At 41.5% G+C, this 27,970-nt stretch overlaps 1 protein-coding gene across 2 annotated transcripts; it reads left to right on the top strand.

The window, feature by feature from the left end:
• Positions 1-509: 509 nt before the first annotated feature.
• Positions 510-26,862, top strand: HSPH1 (heat shock protein family H (Hsp110) member 1). Of its 2 annotated transcripts, XM_033104488.1 has the most exons (18): positions 513-958; positions 3,457-3,514; positions 4,653-4,793; positions 5,508-5,630; positions 7,353-7,452; positions 8,547-8,680; positions 9,080-9,324; positions 9,917-10,145; positions 11,534-11,640; positions 11,894-12,027; positions 13,992-14,194; positions 15,848-15,979; positions 18,626-18,763; positions 20,032-20,157; positions 21,367-21,474; positions 21,571-21,690; positions 25,147-25,308; positions 25,987-26,862. In XM_033104488.1, exons 1-18 carry the CDS (start codon positions 852-854, stop codon positions 26,194-26,196), a joined length of 2,577 nt encoding a protein of 858 aa, XP_032960379.1. In that variant the 5' UTR covers positions 513-851; the 3' UTR covers positions 26,197-26,862. The 2 variants fall into 2 exon arrangements, with proteins under 2 accessions (XP_032960381.1, XP_032960379.1); XM_033104490.1 differs by lacking the exon at positions 15,848-15,979 and having other exon boundaries at positions 510-958.
• Positions 26,863-27,970: the final 1,108 nt, after the last annotated feature.

The raw sequence follows: 27,970 nt of genomic DNA, 5'->3' as shown, positions 1-27,970 counted from the left end.
ACACAAAACAACGTGGCTGCTGGACGACGCGCGCAGAAACACTTGAGAGAAGCCGGCCTCTCGCGAGAGTTCCCAAGACAAAGCCGGCTCCCGGCACACACTGCGGCGGGGACTACGTATCCCAGCAAGCAAGGCGCCCACCACCTCCTCCTGGACTATGGTTCCCGACATGCTCCCCTCACAGCTGGTCGGCCTCCTCAGCGTCGGCGGTCTTTCCGCCCGCTCAGTCTCCCGTTAGAGTCTGGGGATGGGACAGCATCGCCCACGAGAAAATCACGAAGATGACGATTTTCCCATTCTTCATTGCCGTTGGACTAGGAGAGCACAGAGCCTGGGGCTAGGGCGGGCGGGCGTGGGCGCGTGGCCTGGCCGGCTGAGCCAATAGCGCCGGAGCGGCCCTCCTGCCACCATGGCAACGGCGGCCGTCCCCTCAGGGACCAGGCCCCCATTGGGTAGAGAAGGCTCTAGAAGAAGGAAGCGGAAGTGGCACGTGGAGGGGCCGGCGGAGGCGCCGGTGAGTAAATGCCGCAGATTCTGGAAAGTTCTGATCAGTGCGATACATAAGGCTGAGGAGTTGGGACCTCCCCTTTTGGGTCGGTAGTTGGGCGCCGAGCGTGGAGAGAGTGGTTGCACATCCAGGCAGTCACCGGAGCTGCGGAGCGACCCGTGGGGACTCTGCATCGCCTGCTCCCGGGTGACTTCTCTGCAAACCGCTACTGTCCCCTGGAAGCCGGGGCGCCCGAGTGACACAGGAGCGGTCGGACCCCGCGGCACCGCGCGCGGCAGGGGCGGAAAGCAGCGGCGGAGGACGCGGACCCAGACCCGGGGCGGAGGCGGACCGCGAGCCGGCCATGTCGGTGGTGGGACTGGACGTCGGCTCGCAGAGCTGCTACATCGCGGTGGCCCGGGCCGGGGGCATCGAGACCATCGCCAACGAATTCAGCGACCGGTGCACCCCGTAAGTGGAATCTGTGGGGCTGCTGGGGGTGGTCCTGGGCGGGAGGAGAACCCCGGCGGGGGCTGCGGCGCGGGGGGACCCAGACCGGTGGGGTGGCTCCGGGACGCCGGGCGAGTGGAGGGGCGGCGTGGGGGGGGGCGATGCGCTTCTCGGTGGGGTCGGGGCCCGGCCGGCCAGGACGCTTGCCCACGACCTGGAGAGAGGGTGTCTCCGGGGTCTGTGGGGCCACGAGAAGTCTGCGAGCTGAATCGCCCAGGGCTGTCGCTGGGCGCCGGGCTGCGGCCGAGCCCGCGACCGGGCTCTTTTCTCGGCGGGCTGTAGCCAGCGCCTTCCCCGTTTCCCCGCCCGGTGCTCTGAGCCGCCGAGCCGCCCCGAGCCGGTCCCTTCCTTTCCGACCCTGTCTTCGCGCTACGCAGGGCCCGGCTGCCAAGCTTCTTCCGCATTGTGAATCTCGAAATGAATTGGAAGCTTCCAGAGCTTGTCTGCCGCTGCTTGTCCCCCGAGCAGGCCGGCTGTTGTTAGCGACCAGAGTCACTTTGCTACAGGAATGTACCTTGGTTACTAACGTCGTTGTCCTCGGTTCCTGAGATCATAATGAAAGATGGAAATGTCCTTTTTGCTCACTTATGAGAGCTATTCAAGAGGAATCCTAAACCGTGTTCTAATTCCTTTATTAATTTTGTACAATGTACGTAGAGAAGAGAAAATAAAAATTAACCTACTTCGGTACTAGAACTCCTTAAGAGGATGGAGGTTGTCACTGAATTAAATGTTATATTCGACAGCAGCGTGGGGTGGGCAAAGGGTGACATTTCAAAAAAGCAACCTTCTCGGCGGGCTTATTTTCTGATGGTGATATGTATACGAACATGCCTGCATGTGCTTAGGGAAAAACACCTGCTTACTTACGGAAGTTAATGTAGCTGTTAATTTTTCAATGCCTTAAACCCAAGATAAAGAGTATAGAGTGAAAGAATGAGCCCAAAGGTAAAATGACTGGGCTTGTATCATTATTTGAGTGCAGATGAACATTTATGAAAGTGAGGGGAAGATAAGAAATTAGGCGCTTGACAAACTGGTAGCATTGGGGAGCCCGTTATTCCCAGAGCATCCCATGTTTCTACCTGTTTGCAATTCTGCAGTCTGTTTTTAGTTGTGCAGAGGGTTCCGTAATTGGAGTCTAGTAAGAAAGAAGATGGCACCTTAGGCTTCCATGCCTATGTGCACTTTTTATCTTTGTTCTCATTGATCCAATAAAGGAAAAGTTAGCTGCTTTGCTCAACCGAGGGTAGGAAAAATTGTGTATGTGGCTATAGTGACCGTGTGCAAATAAAGACAACAGGTACGCCCCTAAAAAAATGTAAATAGGGCAGGGTTGGAGTTCCTTTTAATATTTTTATAAAATAGATATTTAACTGAATTGTACTGGGTACTGTTAATTTCTGTTTAATTTGAGTCCCCTTGGAAAAGGAGTCAATTCTGCAAGTATTTGTAGTTACTCTAGGCTCAGAATGATACTCTTGTTTTTGGAAGATACCTGTTTAGCCTTTGCTTGCACACTTCTCTGGCTTTTGGGATGCTATTTGGCACCTGCTCAGATAATCTAGGACTAGGATGTCTCTATCAGAGCAAATTTAAACTTGATTCAGCCTGGTACTTCATGTCCTCAATATGTTCCCATTTTGTTCATCTTATTTATCACTACTCCTACCTGCCCTCCAATCTAAAACCCAATCCCCCTACCTCCTCCTGACTTCTCTGTGCTTGTCTGTGCTACGTTCCATTTCTATCACTGGAAGGCTGTCTTACAGTTACAAGTCACTTTTTGTCCCTTCAAAGTTGACTTAATGTAACTGATTATTCACTCCTTTCCCTCCGAGTTTGTCCTCAGTTCTGCTGTGCTGCTCTCTGCATCATTCTTACTTGGCTTTCCAAAGTAGAGTCTTCCATGTAGGGAGCCTCTTTCTAAGTTTATGCTTTTAAATTCCTGAAGCAAACTTAGGCTCACTTGAGTGGATTTATAGAAAAACTTTTGATCCTAAAGAGGCAGATGGTATATAAGGACAGCAGTAGGAATTAAATGATACTTAGGTTTGTAGAACTGGGACTGAGAAGAAGAGGTACACCATATTTTTTGTTAATCATGTCTAGGACCAAATTAATAATACCCTTTAACTGTTCAAAGCATTTTCAGAGTTAGTGTCCACCTCCTAATAATTAGGGACCTGGAGCATTGTATTGGTACTAGAGGTATTGGAAAATGTCCCCTGAGCCATGTCCAGACGTGGGGAGGAGTGTAGGACTGCCCCCCAGATTGGATTCTCAGAGTAGCAGTTAAGTGGACACCCCTCTGAGTATTTGACCAAAGCTTTTGACTTCAAAATTGTACTGCACTAGTGGCCCTCCTTGCCCCAAACCATGTAGATTTTTTCTCTTGTTAAAAATGTCCACATTTATGCTTTTTCATTTTTTTGAAACGTGTTTTGTATATCTTACAGATCAGTCATATCATTTGGACCAAAAAACAGAACAATTGGAGTAGCAGCCAAAAATCAGGTATGTTTAGGAGAATTCTGGCCTGTTTTTAAGGGGATGTTATAAAAGTAAAAATCTCAAGGACATACAAGAGTATGAAATATCTAAGCCTATCATGCATTTGTGAGAGTTAGTAATGTAATGCAAGTATTCTTTATGAGCCCTTAGATAGTTCTTTTTTCCTTCTGTTCCTTCCTCTTGTTTTATTGAATAAGGTCTACTTTAACTTTCTAATCTGCCAATCTTAATTTTTGGTAATTTCTCTACCTTCTAATTTATGTGGATTTTCTTATGACACTCATTTAAGAGTTAAAGATTCTCGAAGTCCTGTGCCTAAAGGTGTTTTCAGGGGTTAGCTCAGTTGGTTAGAGCGTGGTGCTAATAACACGCCGGTTCGATCCCCGCATGGACTAGTGTGAGCTGTACCCTCCTTAAAAACAAAAACAAAAAAACCCTTAATTGGTTAGTGGTTACACAATTGCATGTGTTTAACAATACTGAAAAGAATGATTTAAAAAACAAAATAAAAATAAAAGTGTTTTTAAGTTACTTAGTAATTAAGAGAGAGAGAGAACGTTTTGTCTCAACCTGTGCTGTCTTATATGGTAGCCATTGGCTACTTGTGGCTGTCGAGCATGTGAAATGTGCCTAGTCTGAATCAAAGAGTATAACATACTTGAGATTTTGAACATTTACAATGAAATAAACTCTCTCATCAGTGTTTCATATTGAGTACATGTTGAAATAATATTTTACACATATTAGACTAAGCTATTGAAATTAATTTCACCTGTTACTACTCAATGTGACTAGAAAATTTACATATGTAGCTCCCATTTAGGGGTTGGGGGAAGTAAAAAGATATATGAAATCTCTTTTGAGAGGCTTTAAGAAAGAGACTGAAAAAATTGTTTTAAATAGACAATAGTAGTGCTGAAAAAAAAAAACAACAACCCTGGAGTACTATATTATGGCACTTTGGAAGAGAAACAAGACAAAAGAGGAAAAAAGCAAAGGAGAGAAGAGAACTAGGCTCCAGGAAAAGTTATTTATATCCCCAGGGTTTCAGTTGTATAAGTGAGTTCTTGTAAAATTGCTGTAAGTACTGATAGGTATTGAAATTAGAAAATAATTTAAAATCTCTTGATTTCTTTTGTAGCAAATCACTCATGCAAACAATACCGTGTCTAACTTCAAGAGGTTTCATGGCCGAGCATTCAATGATCCCTTCGTTCAAAAGGAAAAGGAAAACTTAAGTTATGATTTGGTTCCGATGAAAAATGGTGGGGTTGGAATAAAGGTAATAAAATTGAGCAACCTTAGATTTCCTTAATGGGAAACAAATTTATCTGTAGAGAAGTAACTTAATGAAAATTTAACACAAATTTCTTAATTGGCCAGTATGATCTTTTTATTTTTTTTTAATCTAGCTTCTTTTAAAGTGTAAGTATGTCTTTCATCTGTCTTTGAAGTTTGTTCAAATGGTATATAATGATATAATTTAATGTGTGTTTCTTGTAACTTCTTGGCAATTGTATAACTTTAGGTTTACTTAGTGGTGTTTTAAAAGATCTAAATTGTGTTGCCATCTCAAACAAGTCCTTTCTAGTGCGGCTCAGTTGCAGTTGTTGGGAGAGCAATCTTGTAATACAACCAGAAATCTTTTTTTAAACTAGCAGAGACATTCCTGTCCTATGATCTACACAAAATAATATTTCTCACAGTGATTCATCTCTTTAGTTAGAGTGGAAATTTACTACCTTTTATAATGTTTTGATTAGTATTTTGAATAGGGGAAAATACTCTCTAGAGTTTTTTTTCTCTTCATTTCTAGGGGGAAGTTCTTGCTTCCTTCTTTGCTGGCCTTTCCCTTTTTCCTTTCCTTTTCTCTTCCTTCCCTAAACAGCTATAACAATAAAAATTTTCTGGAAAAGGATATATAGTAATTGAAGTTAGTATTAGCATGTTGCCTTAGGTACCACTGTGTTTAAAACATCTCCTTTCCCCCACACAGGTGATGTACATGGATGAAGAGCATCTATTTAGTGTGGAACAGATAACAGCCATGCTGCTGACGAAGTTAAAGGAAACTGCTGAAAGCAACCTCAAGAAGCCAGTAACAGATTGTGTTATTTCAGTAAGTAGAATTCAGCAAGGCCATGCATTTTGTTTCAATTTGCCTGCTTTGTGTTACTCTTAAGTATCCAGTTTGTGAAAGCCGTTCTGTTACTAGAGATGAAAAGTCTACAGGACTGTGTTAACACAGTGGTCAGGAGCATTTCAGAATAAGTTCCAGTGGTATTTTTAGCCAGAAGTCGCGAAGCTTGACTGGAAATGCAAGTCTGAATCTATCCTGTGGAACTTTTTGGAAATACAGACTGGTCGTATCAGGTGATAGTCTGATACTTAATGTACTGTTAGACCACTTGTATACTTACTTGGGAGCTTCTCCAGATTTCCTCCAATTGAGTGGAACTTTTTGGAAATACAGACTGGTCGTATCAGGTGATAGTCTGATACTTAATGTACTGTTAGACCACTTGTATACTTACTTGGGAGCTTCTCCAGATTTCCTCCAATTGAGAACCATTATAAGCTTTAAAACGTAAGCTAAGATAGTGATAAAACCTAGATTTTCAGCACTGGTAAGCCCACTACCTTCAATGGACAATTAATTATAGGTTGTGGCCAAAAGCCATCTTTTATTTGAACACCAGAAAGGTAGTTGTAAATTCTGCTCTCCCAAATGTCTAGGGTTGCTTGCTGATCTGCTGTGCCCCAGAACTGGCGTAGTGGGCTGACCGACAGCATGGCCTTTGCGCCGCCCAGACCACTGAGAGCCCTTATGGCAGTGTGGCTTCAGATGGGGAAGAACAGGCTGATGAGCTAAAACTCCTCCTGTTTCCCTTGTATGCCAGAAGGTGGTGGTCTACTGAAGGGATATGCTTGGAGAAATTACATTAATCTCTGGTAAAATTAAGTAATTAAGTTACAAATCAGTGGTCCTTTCTTTTCTTTAAATAACCTGATGAAAAAACTGATAAAAGCAGCTGATTTGAAAGGTGCTCCTATCTCTATTTCTGAAGCAACTACACATACTTTGGGGAAAACGTGAAAGTCACAGTATTAAGTTTTCTCTTAGGCAAATCAACAGGCTTTGCCAAAAAAATGTCGTCATAACGGGTCTACTGAATTCGAAGGTACCCCTTCCTCTGTTAATGCTTGAACTCAACGAATAGCAAAACTAAAGGGCAATGGCACGTGCTAGGATTAGCTCTGTATTGTCACGTTTCTGAACGTGGTACCTATAGTTGATTATATTTCACATTAAATGTTGACAGCATTAGCATTTCCAAATGTCATTTGAAATTTAAGACTACTTTACAAATGGTATTTCATCCACATAAATGTAAAGCTCTCTATTAGATTTTTTTTTTTTTTTTTTTTTTTTTTTTTACGGTACGAACGGCCTTTATTGATTGCAATCTGAAGTGGAAGAGGAAGGCGATACGACAGCTCCAGCACCTGGGGCGGCTTCACAGACTTTGTCGTAGCCCTCCTCTATTAGATTTAAGTAACTGCCAATGTCTTTTTAATACTCCTGGCTTTTAAATTTCAGGTTAAAATTTGGTTATAAAAAAGATTACTTTGATAACTGTAATTTTAGGGGAATCTTTTCAAAAGTAGTTACTGTTTTGAAGGTTAAGGAACTTGCTAGAAACTAGAGCTCTATTTCTGTTTTATGACTTGGCTATGCACCTATTTAGCTGGACTACTTCGAGTTTGTTAAAAGTGATTTTGAGAAATTTGTACGCATTTGTGTGTTCTAGTTCAGTTATACTTCTTTCCTTGTTTGTAGGTCCCCTCTTTCTTCACAGATGCCGAGAGGCGCTCTGTGTTAGATGCTGCACAAATTGTTGGTCTTAACTGCTTAAGACTTATGAATGACATGACAGCTGGTAAGGAAACACTGGAGTGAGTATGCTATCAAAACTAGAGTTAAGACATGCCAGGTACTACTGCTAAACACTTTTTCATGTAGGTGTAGATACAGTCTATTCAAAAACATGTTAGGTTCGAAAGCAAAAATGGCATTTTTTTAGATGGCTGTGTTTAATGAGAAATTGGCACTTTGTCAGATTTATGACTCTGTTTTTTATTAAAAAACACTTTTTCTATATACGTTTCCTTACATTGGTTTTATAGTTAAGAAACCAGTTTTCCCCAAACCTTACGATTCTGGGTTTCACGATTTCCTTGCTTACAATTATTAATTTAGTTAAAACATTTTTTCTTCATATATTTCCCAGACATGTGTAGTTAGCAATGCACCTCTGTCAGATATTCACGTCGGCTGTCCTTGTGCCAGGCATGGGGTCAGATATGGAAATAGTGGTGAGCAAAGTGGTCACTGTTATCTCCTGGGGAGCATTTCGGTTTATTAGGATTACAGGTGAACAAAAGGCAGGTACAGTTCAGTGTCATCAGGCAAAGCAAATAAGACTTTTTCCCCCAGCATATTTCTAGTAGATTTTTTTAAAGTCTTAAATTTTCAATAAAGGTATGTTCTTAGGTATACATGTTTAGAAGTAAAAGTTCAGAAAAAGCTAACATAGAATCTTTAAGGGAGGTCAGGTCAGTTATTTGCCTCAAATCTAAAAATAATTGGTAGGAACTGCAGTTGCTGTCGTATATTAAATTTTTAATTTTTTTGGATGAGCAGTCTCCTGGCAGTTTGTGGTTAAAATGTAAGTATTGTATAATGAGTCTGATATTGTTTGTGGTTACATGTCATTGTAATCACCCCGTGTATGTCTTCTCCATCGTGTCTCCCCACGTATTGAAAAGTGATAGAGCATTGTTCAAAAATCAGAAAAGGGAAAAGTGATTGATTTCAAGAAAACCGTACGGAGTCAGGTATAAAAAGAATGTGTTTAGCTTTAATTATTTCAAGGATAGTCAGGTTTCCTGCATGTGTAATTATATTGGTAACAATGAAATACCTAAGAAAATGTGAACCAAAGAATTGAAACATACTTCTTTTTTTTTGTAGTGGCTTTGAACTACGGAATTTATAAGCAGGATCTCCCAGGCCTGGATGAGAAACCTCGGATAGTGGTTTTTGTTGATATGGGACACTCTGCTTTTCAAGTGTCTGCCTGTGCCTTTAACAAGGGAAAATTGAAGGTAAAGTCAGACGTTGGGACTAAGCGATCAAACGTACTAAATGTGTTAAACTTGCTGTTACTTTGAAGTGCTGAGCTGCTGGACTCTGGTCTTGATATCAACGAGGAACTGTCAAAAAGGTTGATCTTGATAAAGACGATGTCTTGGCTCACTTTAATATTAATATTCTTGCTTAGGAAAGAGAAGCTTTTTTAAGATCATCTCTATATAATCATTAAAAGTTAAAAATATCTTAGAGATTCAGTATTGCAGTTGTAATTTGTGGTTCTGTTTTTCCTAACTGGCTTGGATTTCATGTTGTGATTTAAACTTGAGCCTATTGTTTGTTAATTGAGTAGCAATATTTAAGATTCCAGTTAAAAATATCAAAAATAACATTATTTGTTTTAACTAAATTAGGTACTGGGAACAGCTTTTGATCCTTTCTTAGGAGGAAAAAATCTTGATGAAAAGTTAGTGGAACATTTTTGTGCAGAATTTAAAACTAAATACAAGTTGGATACAAAATCCAAAATTCGAGCCCTGCTTCGTCTGTATCAGGAGTGTGAAAAATTGAAAAAGCTGATGAGCTCCAACAGTACAGACCTACCACTGAATATCGAGTGCTTTATGAATGACAAGGATGTCTCGGGAAAGATGAACAGGTGTGTCTCGAATTCTGCCAGATTAAGTAGAAAGCGCTTCTTACTGAATCAGAGGGTTGGTTCTAGCTGTGGTGCCGTGTGCCTGGGCCCGCATTGTGTGCTACACGCTGGGAAGAGGGGTGATGCCGCAGAGCAGGGAGCACTTCTGCAACGGGATTTTAGAGAGCTTTGCCAAGGGCCCTCATTGAAGTCGCTTTGGTAGTCTACTTTTTAGTATTTCTGTGCCAGTAATTGAATAATGGTTTCACAAACTATTTCACGGAAACACTTTGAAGTGAATGGAAATAAATATTCAGAGTAATGAGAGTTGGATCACATAAAAAGTTTAGGAGTAAAATGGAAATCTTAATATGAAAGTGATTCTTCCAGCGATTACCAGTAGAACTGATTTCTTCCCCATCCCCTTTCTGCACTTGTTTTTTGTATATTTATTTTTTAAGAAAAGTTACACTTGGTCCATGTGGAATCCAGTGTGCCTGATAAAAAAATGAAATTCACTGAGTTGATAAGATTGTTTAAATACAATAAGGCAGGATACTGGCCTTTGGGTAACTTTTCTAAAGATTTATAAAGTGTTCTCTTACCTGCCAAGGGCACAATTTGAAGAACTTTGTGCTGAACTCCTGCAAAGGATAGAAGTTCCCCTTTATTCATTGATGGAACAGACTCAGCTCAAAGTTGAAGACGTGAGTGCTGTTGAGATAGTTGGAGGTGCAACACGAATTCCAGCCGTGAAAGAAAAAATTGCCAAATTCTTTGGAAAAGATGTCAGCACGACACTGAATGCAGACGAAGCGGTAGCCAGAGGGTGTGCCCTGCAGGTACGGCCTTCTGGGCCATGTCCAAGACATCTCCACTTCATTTCGTCTGAGGGGTCATACAGTAAGCAGCCCCGTGCCTAAAACATACCACAAAGGAGGGACTGTGAAATAAATCCGTAAGGCTGTGGGGAGACGATCTTCAAGTATGGGCGATCCAGGAAACGCCAAAGAGCTATGCCGCTGGTGGGGATTGGGAGTGGGCATGACTCGGGGGCTCACAGAAAGCAGCAGTAGTGTGACGCTCCAATTAGCTGTGTGGCAGGGACAGTTGTTAAAGCACGTAGGAGGGGGTTCAAATGGCAATCTGGTCTAATGAGTTGATGAGGGGGACGTTTGCAGGATGAAAGGTATTATCAGGTGGAGTTAGGAAGTAGCTGCTCCCCCCTCCAGACTGATTTTAACCTTTCAAAGTAAGACAGCCGCTCAGAGGCATGAAGTTTGTTTGGCAAAGCAAGAGCACCAAATTGAGCAGTTACTGATAAAATTATGCTAGTTTATGTTTAGGATATTATAGTGAAATAAGTAGTTTAAACTAAAGCTTCAAGTTAACATGCTTGAGTTTTGATCTGGTTAGCAGTTTTTTAATATAAAGCAAGAGATTCTGTAGACAAAGGTAATTAGACTACCCTTTAAAACTTAAAAAAGGAGAATATGTAGATACTGAGTACTACTTGCTAATCTGTTGTAACGTCATTACCCATCGTGATGTTTTTGTGTTTGCTTTTTCCTTGATAATGGAGTATGCCTCCTTAATTCCCAGAAACATTGGAGTTTATAGTTTTTTTATAAGTGTAGCTTCTTTTGGTCTCTTGAAGGATCCTATGCTAATCAAAAGTTAATTGACTTTTATTTTATTCTATTTGTGTCATTTTTGTGTGACCAGTCTAAACCCACCTGTCTGTTGGGTGTTGTTGGGTGTTGTCTACCCCAAATTTGAATTTACCGTTGCTTCCTTCATTTATAAAATTTATAAAATTTATAAAATTACTTGAAAGTTACGAACATTTTGGGTTTTACCAACTTTCTTGGTTTTTTCACTTTTGAAAGACGATGCGGACAGAGCTGTGTATATGTATACATATTCAAACATGATGTCACTTGTCTTTGAAACTGCTGTCAGCAGGACATGTCTAGAAAGACCAGTGTTCTTTCCCAAGCCCCCGTGAAACTTGCTAATAATTAACAGTTGCCATCGTAAGAATCATATTATGTGTCGTTACAGTTGCTCATTGGCATACGATTCAGATGATAAATCATTTATGCTAAAGATTTATATTAAGTAATTTTGAATTTGACTTTAAACTTACCCATCCCATTTGAATTTTTATTTTAAAAGGTGAGTGAAATTATTCATGTGCTCATGCTAATCCTTCCTTTCTTTCTTAAAGTGTGCAATCCTGTCCCCAGCATTTAAAGTGAGAGAGTTTTCCGTCACAGATGCAGTTCCTTTTCCGATATCTCTGGTCTGGAGCCACGACTCAGAAGATACCGAAGGGTAAGTAGCAGAGATTAACTTTCAAATTATGTTATTTTAGTGTAAAGAAGAAAAGTTCACAAATGACTTTGACAGCAGTGTGGTTAATTGCAGTCTTTCAAGAACTAAACTTATCAAAGTCTCTTCTTGATGTGATAAATGGTGATATAAATGGTGAGATAAACTTGATAGCAATTTTGGAATGAGTCTGTTCTGTCTGTGTTGCACAGTGAGCGTAAGTACTTGACGCATTGCCTGCCTTTGCTTCCTCTAGTGTTCATGAGGTGTTCAGTCGGAACCATGCCGCTCCCTTCTCCAAAGTCCTCACCTTCTTGAGAAGTGGGCCTTTTGAGCTGGAAGCTTTCTATTCTGATCCTCAAGGAGTTCCTTATCCAGAAGCAAAAATAGGTAAGCCATTCATCGTGTGTATTTACTCTTTTAAAGGGTTAAGTTAGTGTACAAACTTGAAACTTTCTTCTTGGCAGTGTTGAGTGGAACATAATGCTGTGTGAAGACGTTTTCAATTTAGATAATGGTGATGAAGAAATCTCTTTTGTTGGTGACTGAACTGGCCTGCAGAAATGAAGTGACTTGCTAAGTGCTCTGTCACTTCTGAGGATCTCTATTTAGGGATTTTTTCCTGTTCTGATGTCAACTACATTTAGAAGATTACAACTTACTTTTAATATTGACTTTTCCTCTAGGTGAAATGTTCCTTGCAGAAAGTTACTTCCAATGTAAAGCCTGTCTCAAAAACCATTGAAACTACTTTTTAAATGTACCTTTGTATTTTTAAAAGTGCATCATTTTTAGTACATTTTTTCTTTGAGAGGCTTGACACTGTTTTCATCTAGTTTGGCCCACAGTAGCTCTGGAAATCTGGGAGAGCTGCAGGCATCTTCTTAAGAGGCCATATCTCCCAAGGTGTGGGTAAAATTTCCCGATGTTGCTAGATCTTTCCAGGACTCATTCTTGCCCACAGCTTTTCATAATGAAAGTGTTGGAAGGAGCCTAACATGCTTCTGGCCAGTTGTGTGTTTTTCTTACTAAAGACTCAAAGGAATTTTTTTTTTTTTAAAGTGTGTTTTTCCAGGACCCATCAGCTCCAAGTCAAGTAGTTTCAGTCTAGTTGTGGAGGGTGCAGCTCACACTGGCCCAGGTGGGGATTGAACTGACAACCCTGGTGTTAGTGAGCATCACACTCTAACCAACTGAGCTAACCGGTCGCCCAAAGGAATTTTTTCTTCAGTTTTTGCAGAATTATTGGGAAGAAATTAGTTTGAGAAATTATTGAATATAGATTAAAATTTTAACAGGTTGGATTCTATGCATTCTGTCCCCGTTGTGCTAAGGGTAAAATCCAAGCTCTTCAGCCTACCACTAGATTTTTCATTTATCACAACTGACAAAACCTGCATATACTTACAGAAACCTGTCTCCTACGAGCCTTCTTGGATACCCCACAGTAAATGCCTTTTCTTTAAGTGGGCGTTAGGGCACTTAGTTCCTGAACTAGTGACGTGATTATTGATGAAGGTGGATTCCAACATCTGCTGCTGTCCTAGTAGTTAAATCTGTAACTTCTGTGGGGGGTGTAGCCAGCGCCTTAAATTCAAGGCTGTTGGATGGTGCTTTGCACACAGTCCAGAAGACTTCGTTTTGGATTCGGGGTCTCTGGGACCACGTGCGGTTGGTGGACGTGGTTGGTCCTGTGGTTTTACGTGCTCCCAGTGAACACCAGCTTAGTCCACTGAAGCACGGGCAGGTTAAGTAGCTTGCAGCAGGCAGGCCACACAGCCGGGATCGGAGCTCCGATCGTTGGGGTCTGAGTCAGCACTGTTCACTACTGCTCAGGAATGCTCCGGAACTACTCCGTCCTGCATAATAATTTCGGGCTTTGATAGAGGTTTTCAGCTCCCCTTTGCTATTGAAAACATAGAAAATTTGATTATTCAGTCAGCACAAATCATGCTCCTGAAGGACCCTGCAGGATTAGAATGCAGCACGTCCCCATACCGTACCGTCTGCCTCTTACTTGCTGACGGTTTGTCACATCGAGTTCCTGCCCACTCATCTGGAGAAGTAGGATGAGAGGACGCAGTGATGGCCAGTTATCACTACACAGTGTCCACGTCAGAAGCGTCAAGTAGTGGAGGTTTTATGGCAGATGGAGACAAATTCCAAGTATTGTAAGCATTACTTGTCTATTTTGACAGGTTATGTTTATAGTGTACATTAAAGGACTTAAGTCTAATTCAGCTGGTAGAGAAAATGGGGAGATTTTGGCAGAATAATACTTTGAGCTTTCTTAGTCGCTGTCGTCTTTACAGATGCAGATTCAGTTCTAAAATTATTGGTTTCCTTTTGTGCAGGCCGCTTCATAGTTCAGAATGTTTCTGCACAGAAAGATGGAGAGAAATCGAGAGTGAAAGTGAAAGTACGGGTCAATAGCCATGGCATTTTCACCATCTCTACAGCATCGATGGTGGAGAAAGTCCCCAGCGAGGAGACCGAGCTGCCGTCTGTTGGCGCAGACATGGAGTGCCAGAGGCCACCCGAAAACCCAGACTCTGATGTAAGTCTGTGGGGGCCCCGGAGTTTGAATAGGTAGTTGATTTAGTTCTAAGCTGGAAGGAAAGGTTAAAACAGGTTTTTCTTCATTTTGATTAGAATTTTGGGTAACGATAATAGCAATTGCTATATGATTGTAGTATACAGCTATACTACAGCCTGGAATGTGGTGAATTGTGATTAAATTCTCTAGCTTCATTCGAACTGGCATGTGACAATTTAATTGGAGTAGGTAAAGTTTCTTTGAATTACGATTTAAAGACAGACCACATTTTGAGAAGTCACATTTGACTGGTGATTAATAAAAAAGACTATTGCAAAATCTATTTGGTGAAATATATACCAAATAGTAAAGCCTTCTTTTCTTTTAAAAAGTTACATGGCCAAATAGGCCTTGGTATTTCCAAACTTAATTGCTTTTATTTACATGTTTCATTATACTGTTGGAGGAAGGAAGAGATGTGTCTTTATACAGAAAGTTACTGATTGTGTTCTTAACTTAGACTTCCTTTTGCCTAAGTGCTAATTTTACACAGTCAACAAAAGAACTTCAAGAAACTTTGAAATAGATCCGCTCTTGCAATTTATTTCTGGGTAATAATCAGAAATAGCTTAAATGAAGAGGCAGGCAGTATAGTGTTTTAGTTAAGGTGGGAGAAAGTGTGGTATCCTGTGATCAGAGACCTCTGTTATTTAATTTCCAGAACACAAAAGGAACATCAACATCTGAGCCTCAGTGGTGTTCTCATTTAGAAAAGCTTCACTGGAATGAGTTAGATGACCAGTGCCATGTACTTTCTCATTTGGCTCGGACACCATTCTAATGCCTGTTGTGTCAGTGTCTCAGTACCTTCTGGATATACCGGGGGTGTCAAAAAAATGTATACACGTGATTTGTGTTCATCTTTTGTTATCGGTATATATTGAATATTACAATTTTAGTACAGTTTTTTCCTTTTTTAAAATGTGTGTACTTTTTTTTGGTACCCTCTGTATGTCAGGCGTGCCTGGCTTCTGAACACTTCAACGTCTGCTTAGAATCTCAAAGCTCTGACAGAAAAAGATGAGAGCCTTCAGGGTGGGCAGAGAGGATTGAGGGTACTGTCATGTAGCATAGATTCTTTATGCTGAGATCTTTCGGCTGTAACTAGCTGGATCACAAACAGTGGGGACGTGGGGTCTTGTGTGTCTGAGCTGTCCTGGTGGGCACCCAAAGAACTGAAGGTGGCTGTTTCATATAACTGCTCAGTTCACTGAAACGGAGACACGTCCCGGTGCAGGCTGGCTCCCAGTGAAACAGTTTCGGAGCCTGTTTTGGGGACAGGCCTGGAGTCAACCTATTACCTTTGGTTCTGCGAGTCAGTGTCTACAAGGCTAGGTGGAAATACTTAACCAAGAATCTTTGGTTGTCGTCACATCAATCAGCATGCCCACTAGTTATTTATGTGAACTACAGTCATTCACGTGCCTTTTTACAGGTTTAAAATTTCTAAGAAGTTTTCAGGTATTTTGTGTTCATTTTGCTTTATCCAGTATCTTTTCCCCCACGTGTTAAAATTTCAGATCTTGAACATACTGTCTCTGGTGCCCTGTAATTTTCACATTTACCCAAGTACACCTGCTTTCTACATCCTTTGTGCCTGGGCTTTCATTTCAGAAAAGTATCCAGCAAGACAGCAGTGAAGCTGGAACACAGCCCCAGGTACAAACTGATGGTCAACAGACCTCACAGTCTCCCCCTTCACCTGAACTTACCTCAGAAGAAAACAAAACCCCAGATGCTGACAAAGTGAGTGCTTCTTCTAGTTCATTCCATTGGACAATGTTGCAACGTGATCATTAATCATATCATTAAATCTGCAGTTTGAAGAGCAAGCGCCAGGTTATTTATTCTATGTAGGATTTCTTTTGTTAATTTTCCATGTGTGTTTCAACTAAAACCAGTTGCAGGGACTCAAGCTCAGCTAAGGGAATTGAATATTCTGCTTTAGATCTGAAGTTTTCTCTTGATTAACTGCCACTCCAAAACACGAACGCTTACCATTGTTGCTGTGCCAGAGGTCCTGCCAGTGCAAGGAGCAGAAACACCTAGCTCCCAGTGCCGGGCAATTGGTTTCCACTTGGGCTAGTCTGATGATAAATACATGGGCTACAGGAGTCTAGGAAACTCTTCTCTCACATCACCTGTCAGATGTAAATAAACTAATTAGGATGATCTGGAAATAACCACATTGCATTTCAAAGTAATTATTCTTTGCCCTGCTTCCCCAGTATGTACTGAAGCTAAATTAAAGAGTTGTGTCCCTTTAAAAAGGTTGGTTTCTAATTAAACCTTTGCAATTCATGGTCAGCTGGATATTGGGAGGTTTCCTTTGTTTCTTCAGATCACTCTGCTTTGCAGACCTTCATTCTTTGTGCAAGTTCCGTGTAAATGGTTAACCTTTCATGAGTGGTTTGTTTCTCTCGCATTCTGATAGAGTTCTTTACCCTCAGACGAATTATGGATGTGTTTGTTGGGGTCAAAATATGTTTTACACCTAGTAGAAGTTCCCAGTGTGTAACGTCCCCGTGTCCTGACCGATCCTGCGGGGTGCTGATCCTGGTTTCCGTCAGCTTCCTGTCCCAGGGTGCTGGTGGGGCAGCACTGCCCTGTCCATAGTAACGGCTCTGTCATCACTCCGCCTGGAGCATTAACTGGCGCATGCTCATAGTCTGTCTGCAACATGCCATTGAGCATCTCATGCTCCTAGCTGTAGGTGGGGGCACCCGTGGCAGGCCCTGGGGGACATTCTCACACCCCCTCAGAGGCTTCCTCATGCGTGCCATGGCCAATGCCATTTTGTGACACATTGCTTTTGTCAGTAGTTGGTGGTTGGTTGTCCTGCCAGGTCGTCTTATCCTGACTTACCTGCCACATATGAACTGCCATCCATGTGTTTCCCAAATATCTGTTGCTCTCTGCTGAGTGTAGGTATCATCCGATCCCTTTATCATTCCTGTGGTTCATGTCCCCAGAACGTCGGTATGTTGGGGGCTTCTCCTGTGCCCTAGTGGGAGGAAGGCACAGGGACCGCCGGCTGCTCAACTGGGCCATTGCCAGTGACACAGCTGCCAACACTTGGCAGATAGGGACTGCTAAGGAACACTGAAGCTGAGGTCCGGGAAACAAGTTCCCAACCCATGTCTGTCTGCGTGATTTTAGGCAAGCTGCTGACACTCTTTCAAGTCTCACTTTATTCTGTAAAGGGCCTAGAATTCTAACATACTTTATGGCTCCCCAAAGTGGCTGTGATGCTGTGACCCATAGGCCAGCTTCTTCCTTTTTTAGAATCCCAGCCAACTAGCGAGACTGTGATACAACCCCACTTATTCTCGAATCTGTTTCCTACATTATGTTCTTTGTCACTTGTGCAAGTGGAATCCTGCAGAAACAGAAGTTCAATAATAGAACAGGCTTGGAAAATTAGAGGCCATAGGAGATGCTTACTTCTTTAGCCCTGTATTTATATCTTTTGAAAAACCTCCAATAAACTGTTATCTTTCTCTGCATCACCCCGTTTGCTATTTTAAGACTTAGTCTTCTGATGTTGCAGAGTTGCTTATGAGAAGTGATAACGACTCGAAGACACGTAGTACGAATGAGGATATACATACACAGGGTGCCAAAACAATGTATGCACATTGAAGGAAGGAAAACTATTAAAATCGTAGCAATATAAACCAATAACTAAAGATGACTACAAGTCACGTTTAACTTCTGCAGTTACAAGAGGTGCTCAAAGTGGTTACCATCAGCGTCCAGACACTAATGATGACGGTGAACTACTGCTTGAGCAACGTTGACCAAAGTGTCCATTTGTATACATTCTTTTGGCACTCCTGGTATTCACACACAAGTGTGTGTGTAATCTCCAAATTCAGTAGGAAATTTTAAAAGGCGCCCGTCAGTGTGGTGCTAATTGTCATTAAGGCAGGTATAATACTGGGATGTAGGGACTCGGGAATGTATTACAGAGGTAGTGTTGATCTGACATGCCTAGCATTGGTCAGTCTGTCCTTGGTCACAGTCAGATTCTAGACTATAAGGATGTGGCAATTTAATGTTTTTGACTTCAGAGTCACAAACATTACTTAAAGGGATTAGAACATAAAGACCTATGGAGCAAAGCTTTTAGCAGGAGAGCTTAATTTTAATATGAAAAGAGAAAAATGTCCTGGTGGATTTTCGAAGGAGTGTGTGGCTTGCTTGAGTGTGATTGCAGTCCTGATTTAAAGTGGGTGGGCAGGAATCAGATTTATAACTTCCAACTTCATAGTTGTAGGGATTTTGGTTTTGCCTAGGTCATCAGCAAATATGGTAAGAGTTTTACTTTTCGGTTTTTTAAGAATTATTTAAGAACTTTTCCCTTTTTTTTTTTTTTTAAACCTTCCCAAGGCAAATGAAAAGAAAGTTGACCAGCCTCCAGAAGCTAAAAAACCCAAAATAAAGGTGGTGAATGTGGAGCTGCCCATTGAAGCCAACTTGGTTTGGCAGTTGGGGAAAGACCTGCTTAACATGTACATTGAGACCGAGGTGAGGGCTTGAGTTCAGTGCTTTTATCTTGGACTGTTTCTGGTTTGGACCTGTTGCCCATGTTTATAACAGATAATTGACTATAATTCTTTTCCATACCCCAAGTTTTATACACTTGTAGAGATTGGGAAAAGTCAAAAACAGTGGTTTTTCAGTTTAATATTTAAACGTTTTGTTTTTATGTTTGCATCCTTATTAAAGAGATCTGTACCATTCTGCTGGGTATAAAATCAATTGCCTGGGTTCTTGTGTAGAAACTGGATGCTAGTATGTCCGAGCACTGAGCACAGTACAGTTGGCATTTCAGGCCACACTGAGGATTTCTTTAAAACACACTGTGCTCTGCAGTCTAGAAGACATGATATAATTGAGATTGATTACCTTGACTCAGATGGGAACGTGGTGCTTACAAATTCATTTAACAATAAATATAAGTAAATGGACTCGGAAGTAATTTATCCTTGATTTTAAAATGGTGGCAAAGTGGTCTGATCCATTGGCCGATATTATTCCCAGTATAAGACTACTGTATAACTGCATAAAAGAAAACAAAATTGGCCGGCCCCGTGGCTCAGGCAGTTGGAGCTCCATGCTCCTAACTCCGAAGGCTGCCGGTTGGATTCCCACATGGGCCAGTGGACTCTCAACCACAAGGTTGCCGGTTCAACTCCTCAAGTCCCGCAAGGGATGGTGGGCTGCTCCCCCTGCAACTAAAGGTTGAACATGGCACCATGAGCTGAGCTGCCACTGAGCTCCCGGATGGCTTGGTTGGTTGGAATGCGTCCTCAACCACAAGGTTGCTGGTTCAACTCCCGCAAGGGATGGTGGGCTTTGCCCCCTGCAACTAGAAACGGCAACTGGACCTGGAGCTGAGCTGCACCCTCCACAACTAAGATTGAAAGGACAACAACTTGACTTGGAAAAAAGTCCTGGAAGTACACATTGTTCCCAATAAAGTCCTGTTCCCCTTCCCCAATAAAATCTTTAAAAAAGAAAAAGAAAACAAAATTACATAAAAGCCATAGATTACTTTTTTAGTATTAAATCTGAAATGTGAAAACTATGTAATTTTTTGTATAATGTTAAAAAAAAAACCCACAACCTATTTATGTCTATTTAGAAAATGAATAACTTTTTCAGGTTTTTTTGGAAGAGTTTTATGAAGTATAAGTTAGAACTGTTAACACTAATTTTTTTGGTGTAATTGTTGTTGGTGTAATCTGTTGACATCAGAGTATAAGTACTTAGCTTTTTCTGTTTCCTGACAGGGTAAGATGATAATGCAGGATAAATTGGAGAAGGAAAGAAATGATGCTAAAAATGCAGTGGAGGAATACGTGTATGAGTTCAGGGACAAGCTGTGTGGGCCATATGAAAAATTTATATGTGAACAGGTATGTTTAGAACTATATGTTTTGTTCAGATAATTTCAGATGAAGTGTTTAATATCAAACTTGGCATTTAACCTTTACCAGATTATGTAACGAGCTTTTTGGAAACAAAACAACTTGAAATAGAAACTGTATAAACAAAGTCCTGGAGAGAGAAGCTCACTAGGAATGTGTGGTTTTGTTCTATCCTGGTTTACTCCAGGGACTGTAGTTTTTACCATCCAGAGGAAAGCCTATCAAACATGTATTCAGAGTCTGTGACATCCGCAGTAACGGGACTAGAAAGATAAGTAAGAGAAAATCCTTGCTTTCAGACACCTCAGGAGTTTTTTTTTTTTAAATGACTCTGGCCCCTTAGTTCTGTCATTGTTCTATCCCCTAAGACAGGTTCAGCGCGTCATTCCAAAGGGAATCATCAGTCACCATGATTCCCCTTAGTTCCTGTCTAAGCTCACAAAGTCAGTGTGACTCTGAGTAAATCCCAGAAGCACAACTGTGAAGGGTGGGACTTGGGAAAAAATTGGCTGGATAGCAATCTGGGATGGTTAAGGGATTAATTCTGAAGTTAAAGCAATTCAAACTTAGGACTCTATTTTATTTCTAAAATCCTTGGGCTACTGTGTAATATATTTCAGTTCTTGGCTGTCCTAATTCCGAAATTTGCTGCAGTGGGGGATCTGAGGTAGAGATACCCAAACCAGGCTAGACCTCCTGAGACTGGAGTAGAAATGCATGCTTTATGTGAATTGGGTAGGAATGGGTTTTTCATGTGTTCACTAATTTAATTGTCAACTTGTCTAGTTTCCCTTCCCCTTTAAGTATTTGATAGTTGTGGAAGTCAATAGAAAGTTAAGGTAAGACCTAATGTTTTGAAGAGTAGGAAAATGATTGTTCTTCCATAACAACATTTCAGTGTGTAGACTGTTCAAAATTGGACTCCTAAGATACAATATTTTTAAGTTAGTAAGAAGCATTTCCCAAAAATTCTCAAATGTCCCCGTGTGAAAGACAGAGAAGCCAAAGAATAACTGGCACTCTCTCCTGTGAAGCACCATGTGAGGCTAATAGTAGAGTGTGTGTTGCTCCTTGACACTTTTCAGTAAAGAGAATCCAGGTACTCTGAAGGCCTTCCTAGAAATAAAGTCACCTACTCAGTGGTTAACACTTTGACGATGGCTCTCTGTATTGTTGGCTCTCATGTTTCACCTATAGGATCATCAGAATTTTTTGAGATTGCTCACAGAGACTGAGGACTGGCTCTATGAGGAAGGAGAGGACCAAGCCAAACAGGCATATGTGGACAAGTTGGAAGAATTGATGGTAAGCCATCTTCTCCTGCCGGAAAGTAGTGCCTGTTTTTTAGACTAGAGACTTTTAAAATATGATTATGACAAATATTAATTTATTTTGTTTTAGAAAATTGGCACTCCGATTAAAGTTCGGTTTCAAGAAGCTGAGGAACGGCCAAAGATGTTTGAAGAACTAGGACAGAGGCTACAGCACTATGCCAAGATGGCAGCCGACTTCAGAAATAACGTAAGGCTGCTTGTACATCCTGAGGAAGTTAGCCTAGGTTTTACTTTATTTTTTAAATTATTTTTCCATTACAGTTGACATACAACAATATGTTAGTTATAGGTGCACAGCACAGTGATTAGATATTTATATACCTTATGAAGTGATCACCCCAATAAATCTAGTACCCATCTGACACCACATATAGTTATCACAGTATTACTGACTATATTTCTTATGCTGTACTTTACATTCCCTTTACTGCTTTGTAACTATGAATCTGTATGTCTTAATCCCTTCCCTTTTTTGACCCATCCCCCAGTTCCCCTCACATTTGGCAACCATCAGTTTGTTCTGTGTACCTATGAGTTTGTTTCTGTTTTGTTTGTTCATTTTGTTTTTTAGATTCCACATACAAGCAAAATCAAATGGTATTTGTCTTTCTCTGACTTCATTTGGCATGATACCCTCTAGGTCCATCCATGTTGTTGCAGATAACAAGATTTCATTCTTTTTTGTGGCTGAGTAATAATTCCATTGTGCATATGTACCACTGCTTTATCCATGCATCTATTGATTGACACTTAGGTTGCATCCATATCTTGGCTATTGTAAATAATGCTGCAGTTAACATATGGATGGACATGTCTTTTCAAATTAGTCTCCTGGATTTCTTCGGATAAATACCCAGAAGTGACTTACTGGTCCTTCTTTGCCTTTTGTTGTAGCTTTTGTTTTCAAGTCTATTTTGTCTAGTATAAGTTTTGCTACCCCTGCTTTCCCCCCCCCCCCATTTCTATTTTTATGAAGTATCTTTTTTCACCCCTTGACTTTCAGTCTGTGCGTCTTTCGATTTGAAGTGAGTCTCTTGTAGACAGCATGTGCATGGGTCTTCCTTTCATATCCATTCATCCACCCTATGTCTTTTGATTGGGGCATTTAATCCATTTACATTTAAGGTAATTGTTGATAGATATGTAGTTGTTGCCATTTTATTATTCATATTTTACCTTTTTCCATCTTAAGTCCCTCTAAGATTCCTTGTAATACTGGTTTGGTGGTGAGGAACTCGTTTAGATTTTTCTTGTCTGGGAAGCTCCTTATCTGCACTTCGCTTCTAAATGATAGCTTTGCTGGGTAGAGTAATCTTGGTTGTAGTTGCTTGTTTTTCATCACTTTGAATATTTCCTGCCAACCTCTTTTTGGCCTGCAAAATTTCTATTGAGAAATAAGCTGACAGTCTTATGGGGGCTTCCTTGTAGGGAACTAACTGCTTTTATCTTACTGCTTTTGAGAACCTCTCTTTTTCTTTAAACTTTGGTATTTTAATTATGATGTGTCTTAGTGTGGGCCTCTTTAGGTTCATCTTGTTTGGGATCCTCTGTGCTTGTTGGACTTGTATGTCTCTTTCCTTTGCCAGGTTAGGGAAGTTTTCTGTCATTATTTCTTCAAATAGGTTTTCAATTCCTTGTTCCGTTTCTGGTACCCTTATGTGATGTGAGTATTGGTACGCTTGATGTCCCTGAGGCCTCTTAAACTATCCTCACTTTTGCAGGGATTTTGTTTGTTTGTTTTTTGCTATTCTGATTGGGTGTTTTCTGCTACCTTGTCTTCCAAATTGTTGATTTGATTCTTTGCTTCATCTACTCTATTGTTGATTACCACTGATATATTCTCCTTTTCAGTTTATTGTAGTCTTCCTTTCTGACTGTTTCCATTTTTATGTTTTCTGTCTCCATTTTTGTATTTTCTATCTCCATTTTTATGTTTCCTATCTCTTTGTTGAAGATCCTGAGATCATTGAGCGTCCTCATAACCAATGTTTGGAACTCTGCCTGTGGTAGATTACTTGTCTTCATTTTGTTTAGTTCTTTTTCTGGAGCTCTGTTCTGTTCTTTCATTTGAGACATGTTTCTTTGTCTCCTCTTTTTGGCTGCTTCCCTGTGTTTGTTTCTATGTATTAGGTAGGGCTGCTGTGTCTCCCAGTCTTAGTGGACTTATGTTATAGGTGTTGTGAGGGGCTGAGTGACAGTCTCCCTGGTCACATGAGCCAGGTGCTCCAGGGGTGTCCCTTGTGTGGGTTGTGTGTGCCCTTATAGTTGAGCCTTGATTGCTGTTGGCCCATCACTGGGAGGGATTGACCCTCAGGCTGATTGGTTGAGGATTAGCTGTGACTATAGCAGAGGAGCTGTTGTGCAGGCCTGACCATACAGAGCAGGGTTTGCTTTAGCAGGGCTCTGGAGCCTGTCCAGTCTGCCCCTTGGGTGTGTCATTTGTGGAGGTGGTTGGGTGGTGCTCTGGGGTGGTCTCAAGCTGGCCATCGGGTGTGTTGGTTCTGGTGCAGGCCAGGGTCAGCGACTGCCTGTGCCCTGCCCGGGGCTACTTGATATGAGCTATACAAAGTGTTCTGCAGGTGGCTGCCACTTGTGCTGGGCTTGAAGGTGCCCGGGAGAGGCTAAGCTGTGAACCGAGGCCTGCTGCTAGTGCCGAGGTCAGAAGCTACTTGTGTGGGATTTGTGAACCTTTGAGAGGTTTTAGGAAAGTCCTCAGAATGAGCCAAGACAGGCCGTTTGTATGGAAAAGCCACTGGAAGAGGCTTGGGTGGGCCTGTGCAAGTTGGCTAGGGCAGGGTCTCAGGGACTCACCAGGGCAGACAAGTGGTGTTAGCCAGGTTGATGGAGACTCATATATGGCGGCCAGCTGTGTCTGCTCGCAGGGAGTGTGAGGGCTCAACAAAGGAACAATGGCTTCCACTAACTCCTCCCTCAGGGAGGAAGCGGCCCCTCCAGCCCAAGCCCTGAAGGTAGACACAGTTCAGTTCCTCCCCATTCAAGCTGCTGCCCCAGTGCTGGAGCAAGAGAGTCTGTCAGCAAGTAAATTCGACTGTGGGCCCTTTAAGCGGAGCACCTGGACTCCAGCCACCCTTATCTCACTCAGCTAGAAGTTGTGGGGACTTCTTTCCCTGCTCCTGAAACCCTGGGCTGGGGAGCCTGGTGTGGACCTGGGACCCCTTGCTCCTCTGGACTGGGGGCGCTCTATAGCTGAAGATATCCCTCCCGATTTTTACCTGCCACATGTGGGTGTGGGACCAACCCGTTTCGAGTCTCTGCCCCTCCTACTAGTCTTGAGGTGGCTGCTTCTGTAGGTCCTTAGTTGTAGGGCTAGTTCGGCTAGACTTCAGGCAGTCCTCAGTGATGGTTGTTCTGTAGTTTAGTTGTAATTCTGATGTAGTCATGGGAGGAGGCAGATGCAGCGATTACCTGCTCTGCCATCTCGACCAGAAGCACCAAGCTACCCTAGGTTTTGATAAGCTAATATTTAAGTTGAAGAACCTATGTTGTGAACAGATGTTCTTAAATGAAAAATTTGTTTTTGGTATTTAAGACCAGAGGTAGATTTTGAACTTCATGGAAAATTGGGTCAAATTATTACTGTTAAAAGCTAAATTCTACTGAACGGCTATGCTTTTCCATTCAGGATGAGAAGTATAACCATATTGATGAGTCTGAAATGAAAAAGGTCGAGAAATGCGTGAATGAAATGATGGAGTGGATGAATAACGTCATGAATGCTCAGGCTAGAAAGAGTCTCGATCAGGAGCCAGTTGTACGTGCTCAGGAAATTAAAGCAAAAATAAAGGTGAGTGTTACAGACTGTTCAATGCTGTGTTTTCTTAGGGACTCAAGTTGCAATCATTTGAATGACCATTTTTCCTATAAATTTTTCACCTCATCCTGATTGCGACCAGATTTCCTAGTTTATTATTGATATCACAAAATACAGAAGACCTGTATTTTGGCAGTACATCAGATGGTGTTCAGGGCTGGTGGTAGAAATAGCGTCAGAGGGGTTAGGGAATTCTGGATAATGGAGAGGACCCAGGTTGGCCTTTGATCAGAGGAGGCCTTGGGGGGTGTGGCTCTGTCTGGAAGATACTGAGACACAGTGGAGGTTCCAGAGACGTGGGCTGTGACAAGTCCCAGCTCTGTGCTCGCTAGTTCTTCTGATCTTGAGGTTAAGTTACTTAACCTTTGAACCATTTTCCTCTTCTGCAGGTGGGGATCATAGTTCCTACCTTTTAATATTGGTGCGAGGATTAAATGAGGTAATATGTACTTAGCATGTCTCTGACATGTCATTTCTCTTTGATCGTGCTTTAAGCTATAGTTTTGAGCAAGTGCGGTGAGTAGATGGAATCCTTTGAGATGTATAATTGGAGTTCTAGGGACAGTATTGGTTCAGGTGTATAGCAAAGCATTCGGAGATGAACTGGATGGATTGAGTCAATGTGATTACTGGTTTTGTTTTCCTTTTTAGGAGTTGAACAACACTTGTGAACCTGTGGTAACACAGCCCAAACCAAAAATCGAATCACCCAAACTGGAAAGAACTCCGAATGGCCCAAATACTGATAAAAAGGAAGACGATTTAGATGAAGGCAAAAACAATTTCGGTGCTGAACCTCCACATCAGAATGGTGACTGCCACCCCAACGAGAAGAGTTCAGTCAACATGGACTTGGACTAGATAACGTGAAATTGGCTTCATCCTTCCAGTAATAAAATACTTTTGCTGCAGTATGTGATTCTACATAACATACTGAGACTATATTTTCTTTTTTAAGGATGTCTAGAAATTCTGTGTATTATATGGAGAAAGAAAAAGCTTACGTCTGTAGTCTTTATGATCCTAAAAGGGAAAATTGCCTTGGTAACTTTCAGATTCCTGTGGAATTGTGAATTCATACTAAGCTTCTGTGCAGTGTTACCATTTGCATCACTGAGGATGAAATTGACTTTTGTCTTTTGGAGAAACTGAAACAGCTGTACTGCTTGTCCCGGGGCTGTGGGTAAAATCAATTGTTCCGCCAAGGTAGTTTTCTTGCATTTTGCTCTCCGTTTCAGCATGTTTGTGGATGTTGATAAACAAGACAGTCTGATTTCAGAAGGGCTTTCTAAAATTCTGTCCAATAGAATATGACTTTTTGCTTTGATATTAAACATGTATTGAGTAATGCAGACACTAGTGAAATGTGTTAGCATGCAGAACAAAAACTTTAAAATATCTCGTTACACAGTGCATTGTCATGTGAAGGTGTAAAACGGAAGAAATGTGGATTCTGTTTGTAATTGGTATTGTGAAGCCTTTTATGAGCTTTAAAATAAAGTTCATCTTACGGTGTCATTTCTAAAAGGTTTTGTCACTGACTTAAAAATGGGATGGGGAGAGGAGTATAAACCATTGTAGCAGAAATGAAGTCACTTATGTGAAAACCAGTGTTCCTTTTTTTGCTGCTCCTTACGTATATGCTGTCTCTAAATGACAATAACTTGCTCCTGACACAAAAGTAGCATGTTTATTACATTTAAAATTCAAAATAATATAAATTTGAATGTAACTTATAATCCAACACCCAGAAAAAAAGCATTGTCTTACTGCATACCCTTCAAGCCTTTTCCTAATGAAAGTGTACAGTGTCGTGTGTGTGTGTGTTGACAGTGTGTAGGCTGCTTTTTAAAACTATACCAGGGAAATAAGTAAATTTAATCGGGTGTTACAACTTTACTGCTGTGCTGAGTTCCATTAAAGACATACATAAAAGTAGTTTTGACCATTCCTAGTATTGGATATAGTAGGTGTTTCTTGAGCTTTTGTTCTTCTACATAATGCTGCGATGAGTCTTCTCTGGTAACTTCCAAGAATGAAATGATAGTGTTGGGATGGGGTGAGAAGGCAGACACACTTAGGGTAGGTAACAGGAAGCCACACTGCCTGCTGAGGTGCGAGTCTGAGCGCCTTCAACCGGCCAGGTTGCAGTAATGGGGGGAGGGGAGGAGGAGGGACACGCTGGAGTGGGGCTTATCGATTTATTCGGCAATATGCAATAGCAAAACACAAGGGCAATTAATAGCGTGTTAATGACAGAAAGCAAAGGTGGTTAAGAGTATACACATTGATACCAATGTCACGTCAAAGGGACATACAAGTTTAAGAGAACCCAACGCATGTTTACTATTGATCAAAATTCACTTGGCTAAATACACAAGTAACATCAGCAAGGAGTATCCAAAAGCAGTAATAAGCTCTAGGATAGTAACTATTACAGTAGATGTCAAAAGCTCACCAAATGGGGAGAACAGCACTGGAAAAGTCATAAAAACCTTGCCAGGTCTGCAGCTGAGAAACTCAGGCGTGTCCCACACCGCTGTTTGCTGGTTTCCAAGAATGCTGCTGTTGTGGTCTTTGTCGTTAGAAGTCAAGGCGTCTTCTGATGTTATAAGTTGCAAGCTGTATATAAGTT

This window comes from Rhinolophus ferrumequinum, chromosome 4 (assembly GCF_004115265.2).
Source record: "Rhinolophus ferrumequinum isolate MPI-CBG mRhiFer1 chromosome 4, mRhiFer1_v1.p, whole genome shotgun sequence".
In the NCBI taxonomy this organism is placed as follows: Eukaryota; Metazoa; Chordata; class Mammalia; order Chiroptera; family Rhinolophidae; genus Rhinolophus; species Rhinolophus ferrumequinum.
This window is presented reverse-complemented; position numbering and strand designations above follow the sequence as displayed.